The following is a 6,000-nucleotide window of genomic DNA, read 5'->3' on the forward strand; positions in this document are numbered from 1 at the left end:
TAGATTAAATTTTACCTTTTTAAATGATCTTGAGGTGGAAATAGTAATCTTTGCTCCAAGCCATTCATTGACGAATGAATTCCGTTTTCCATTTCAAAAAACTAAATTACTCTATGAATTACAGTTTGAATTCGAGAGAATGCGAGAATTGCAGAGTAAATAAACAATAATTTTCGTTCCATCGAAATAAATAATTCTCAGGAAAAGTGACAGGTGAACTTGCCGCCAATGAAAACACGTTTGTCATCCGCGCATGCGCGAGTCGGATGTTTGCAGACGATATGTGCTGGTAAACACTAAAGAAAAATTTTTAGGTAATTCGAAACGTAGATCGATATAATCAGAAGCGGTTTCTTTCTATGAAATAAATGAGTTCAGGTAATGATTAAGTTTTATGTAAAAGCGTAATTCTGACCTTGAGTAGCGGGTTTCGCTTTCTTACTTCCGTAACCTATCTACTGAGTTCTCAGAAACCGTAGAAAAAGAGTGAGTTGAGTCAATTCAGTTCCGATTATAAAGTATAATTTGTAATCGATATGTTGTCACTTGAACTGGAACAAAAGACAGTCGAACAATCTCTTCCTAAGAGCATTGTTAACAGAATCGGTTCAGGGCTATTTACTTCCTGTGAAATTAATTTCTCTTCCAGAGAAATGTGGCTAAATAAATTAATGTTACAAGTATTAAAAATAAATAATTTTTTTTCCGGACTTTACCAGACACGCTTGAGGAATTTTAGAATAATCTTTGCTATTGTATTCGAAACTTGTTGGAAAGAAATATAAGAAAACGAAATTTTCATTTCTAGAATATTATATATTTTTGCACTGAAGTATATTTTTGAATTCATCTTCAGCGGATTGATATAGTCCTAATTCATTGAAATAAAATCGTTTAAAACATTTTTGTCACAAAATTTTCAAAAATTGATCATCATAGATTTTAAGACAAGCAAGACTAAAGTTTAGAAGAGATATCACCGAAATAATGACATGGGATTTCTAATTAATGAAATGATAGAATAATGAAAGTATTTTATGTCAAGTTCTACTTTGACAAAATAGATATGCAACAAACATTTATAAATAAATAAATAATTCCAATCTTAGCCAATTTGTAATTAATCATTTATTTTGTTGATGAGTTAGTTCGAAGGGATATTAGTTATCTTTAATATCAGTTAAATCATTTAGATATAAATATTATACCAAGAATTTGTCATTCATTCAAGACATTCAAGATGTGTTATTTTAATTATCTTTCATATGAATGCTCATTATGTGCATAAAATTTTCTAATGGAGACTAGTTCCTTGACACCATGACGGTTTTAAAAATGCAAATATGTGGTTCATCTATTTTACAAATACCGGGGCTTTCACTTTTTTATTCGTCAAATAAACATCACAAATTCTAAAAAAAAAAAAGTAAATAAATAAATTAAAAAATTAAAAAACAAACAAACGTATTGTTTAATTTTTAGCAATGGAAGGAAATTGCACGATTAGATAATTTGATGACACAAAGAAAACGTATTGAACAATTTATTAAATGCAATAAACTGTTGAAAATTAGGCAAAATTAACAAAATTTACCAAAAATTCACCCAACAATTGAATTTGATATCATTAATAAGAGATTTTTTTTAATTTTTAAAATGGTTTAAAATACATTTTTGGGCAATTATATTTTCTGAAATTATCATCAATAAATGCCAAAATTCTTTTAATTAATTAAAATTATAATTTAAAAAATCGCTAATTTCCTTCTACTCTCCAAGCAATGCTACCTTCTAACGCTTATACGTGCAAAACTTGATAGCAATAGCTCAAATGATCGGACCGTAAAGTGTCAGTACGTACACACATTCATTTTTATTATTAGTTGAAATACAGATTAATAAATGGTTATGCAATATTATAACCTCTACTATCTTGTGCAATAATCAAACTGGATTTCGCGGTATCCAGGGGTGACATTAGAATTTTTAGAAGTTACCTAGAGGGTTCATGTGGGGTAGGGAGAGAATAACAGGAATACTAGGAACCATCAATATCAGGGATGGAGAAAAATTATACCACATAACGCAGGAGGCTGATTATTGATGTAAAGGATTCTGTTCTGCTGAAAATGTATCAGTAGAAAGACTTATAAATTAAATACGGATAGCAATTCCTTTTTTAGATTTTTAGTTTAAAAGATATTGTACATAATATAATTTTTTTTTATCGCTTTTAATACATTTTAATACTTTTAATACATTTTAATAATTTCCATTAGAACTTATTTTCGCTTTCATTTTATCTGACTGTTTGCATTCCATTTTTTATTTTCTTTCTTTCTTTTTAATGTATCTGTTACCGTTAAAGTATATAATGCAGTTATTTCATAGAATACCTAGTTATACCATGAAATAACTGATCGTGTCCGTTAAAGTGTGTAATATGTTATTAATTTGACGCTTTAACTAGTTATTCTATGAAATAATTAGGTATTCTATAAATTAACTAATGACAGACAGTTAAAGCGTAAAATAAACAATTTATCTAAAATGAAATGAAACTAATGATAGACAATTAAAATGAAAAAGAAGCAATTTATCTAATTTATGCAGCGTATAAATGGTATTTATGGAAACGTACCATAAAATCATTTGTTACAACAAGGATTACTAAAATGACACTTGGAATTACAAAGAACATTATTTCTAAAACAAAAACATTTTTTTTTATTTCTAAAACAAACAAACAAAAACATAAATGCAGTAGGGATGGAAGGTAAATGTATTTGTCGTGCGAGATATATGATATAGATTATTTTACACTTTAACGGGCTGCAGATCGTTATTCTATGAAATAACTAGTTAAACCATGAAATGCAAGAGCGTTTTACACTTTAACGGACACGATCAGTTATTTCATGGAATAACTAAGTATTCTATAAAATAACGGATTTCATGCTTTAACGGTAACATATCTATCTAATCTAAAATTGTCGTTTATTTAAAAATTTGCGAAATTTTTTTTTATTCCTTTACAGACTATTAATTTAGATGTTTAAAAAGACTTTATCTTTGCTTTTATGATTATTATAAGCAAAGTTAAAGTATGAATAATAAACCGGAAGTTGGGCTTTTGAAACCGGAAGTGGTCATTTAAATAGCTATAAAAAAGCAAACAATTAATTTGAATAATTATTTTCTTATTCTTGAGCAATATATGGCTTAAAAATATAGTACTGCATTTCCTATATTTATTTTATTGTTTTATTTGTTTCAAGGAATATTTTGAAATTTATGTTTGAATTTAAAATAGAGAATCCATATAGCACTAAATAGCTGTGTGAAAATTTTACATTACGACAGAATGGTAAAATACTGTAAAACATTTGAAGTAAATATTATAAGTAAATTTGTCACCAATCTACGAAGAGGTGTTAGAAAGCACGGACATACTTGGGAGCACGTAGAATTTTTAAAAGACCATTGGCACAGCGAAAAGTGCAATGCATAATATATTATGGAAATTATGAATCTAAAGATCTTGTAGTAATGAAAGATATTTGGAAGAAAACCACAATCTTAAAGTGAGAATGTATGATAGGACATGTACGAAAACAAAAGGTTCATTTCTTATGAAAATTAAATAGAATATTTAAAGGAAAAGTTAAAACTCATAATAAACTTATATACAAATTGAAAAATTATTATTTGATTTTTTATCCTTAAAATTCTTTTGGATGTCTCGAAAAACATGCAATATATTGTAAATGCAACTTTTTCTTGTTGCTGTTCCATTTACTAGGGCAAGACATTAGGTGTTAATAGTATAACATAATGATAAACAGATTCAAAGAAATTCATAGGGATTTCTCGATTCAGCTTTAAAAGCAAACATAAATAGTTTACTCGCATTGCAATAAAAATTTGCCCAGGAATGATTATATGGCCTACAGAACAATAATGAAAATTTTAACAACATTTAATGGATCCTTTTACTCAAAAAAGCTTTAATTTAATAGAAAAAAAATTAATGAGCATATATTGCAGATTTATTATTTAATTAATGATGTAAGGATGTGTAACCTATTCTCAAGTTATTAGAAATATCGATAGATCCACGAATGTTTTAAAACTATATGGAATTCACGAAGAGGGGATTTAGATATAAAGGCATCAGTCACTGCCTATTACAATATAATATAAAAATATTGTATGTCACTAAAAGAAAAGAAAATCATTTAGGATTTTTAAAAAAAGAGAGTTTGACCTGCAAATGTGGCAAGTTTTAACATTAGTGTTAGCAAGTTTTAATATTAGTTTCAGCAATTTTAACATTAATGTTAACATTTTAACATTAGAACTTATTGTTAAACATTTATTCATTTAACATTTTCACTTTGTTAGCGTTGTACTAAATTCTTTAAACGCTTTTCTGGAAAACTGCCTTTTTTCGTTGTTTTTATGTCAGAAAATATTTTTTTGATATTGAAATAAAATTTTGCCAAAAGATTTTCCTTGGTTCTAGCTATGTTATAACCAAGAATGTAATGGTTCGATTTATGGTTAATTACTTTACCGATTCTTTAGGGAAAAAAATCGATAATTTTTATAAAAAAATTTGAATTTTCTTACAAAATTGGGATTATTTATAAATAATTTATAGTTACACGAAACCTTTTATCTTGTAACATAGCTAGATATATTTATTAGTTATGTATAATATAAAAATAACTGCAATACATTCATTATAATTTACTAGAAGTTGTTTGGCGTACCTGCAAACACTCACTACAATTTTACTAAAAATTGTTACAATTTCAAATTTAATAAAATCTCCACTTTTTAATTTACTGCAATTAAAATAATAAAATTACCACTCTAAATTTTACTGCAGTTCTTAGTTATATTCCACATTATAATGAAAAATATGTTTGTTTTATTAAAATTTTATAAATTTCTAAAAAATGCTCTGAAGATACTCATACTTTCAGCAACAGAAAGAAAAAAAGGAATTTTCTGCGAATAAGGCCACAGTATAGAAAATTTATCATCGGCTTAGTACTGTGTATGATTGCATACAAAAAATCTATTTATGTTCTATTTATTACAGGCCAACAAATTTGCCTATAGAAGAACAAGAATAGTTTATCAACAGATATAATGTTGAAATTAAATTCGGCCCTGTATGTAGCTCCAAAATTTTTAGTATCAAGAAATTTCCAGTATAAAATTTACTATTTTGATGCAATTCAGAACAGTATATTTATGTGAAAAAAGCAGAATATGAAATGCCGTTGCAGACAACATCTCCAAAATCAGATTATTTTTGTTAAAAAGAAGCTCATCCCAGTCGAACATGAATTATATTAATAAGCATATAAATAATATAACATTATGCTAATTTTAAATTCAGATGCATCTCCACTATTTTATTACTTTCTGGTATAACAAGCATAGAGAAAGTATTGTAATTGTCAAAAAATTAATTCGAGATTTTGAAGAGACTCCGCGTTTTAGATCTCCCTGAATTCGAAAAACACATTTTTAGAAAATGTCCGTCTGTCTGTCTGAGACAAAGATAACTCATAAACGCTTTGGGATAGACCGGTGAAATTTAGTACTGAGACTTAAACTCAAATTTGTAGATTTCTATCAAATTTTGAGTAAAATTTGTTTAGAAGAAGTTCGTCTGTCCGACTGTTCGAATATAAATTAACACGATATCTGGAAAAGGAAGAAAGCTTGATGGATAAAATTCGGTGCTTAAGTTAACATCGATATCGTAGACGTCTATCAAATGTTTCCAAATCCAACAAAGGGTTGACTGTCTGTCGGTCTGTGCTTTCAGAAACATGTAAACATGATAATTCAAGAATGCAATGACTTAAATATATCATATTTGGTTTCAAACTTTGTGACTACAAGCGCAATTTTCTGTCAAATTTTTGTTCCAATCGGTTGAGAAAAAAGCATCTGAAGAACAAATTTGATTTTTGAATA

The 6,000-nt window shown here is 27.4% G+C and overlaps 1 protein-coding gene across 1 annotated transcript in view; it reads right to left on the bottom strand.

The window, feature by feature from the left end:
* LOC129971368 (purine nucleoside phosphorylase-like) overlaps nucleotides 1–163 on the bottom strand; it is a 63,200-nt gene extending 63,037 nt beyond the window's left edge. Inside the window, exon 1 of the mRNA XM_056085070.1 lies at nucleotides 16–163. Within this exon, the coding sequence (XP_055941045.1) occupies nucleotides 16–92 (77 nt within the window). The 5' untranslated portion in view covers nucleotides 93–163. The remainder of the gene's footprint in view (nucleotides 1–15) is intronic.
* Nucleotides 164–6,000: the final 5,837 nt, after the last annotated feature.

This window comes from Argiope bruennichi, chromosome 6 (genome assembly GCF_947563725.1).
Source record: "Argiope bruennichi chromosome 6, qqArgBrue1.1, whole genome shotgun sequence".
Classification (NCBI taxonomy): domain Eukaryota; kingdom Metazoa; phylum Arthropoda; class Arachnida; order Araneae; family Araneidae; genus Argiope; species Argiope bruennichi.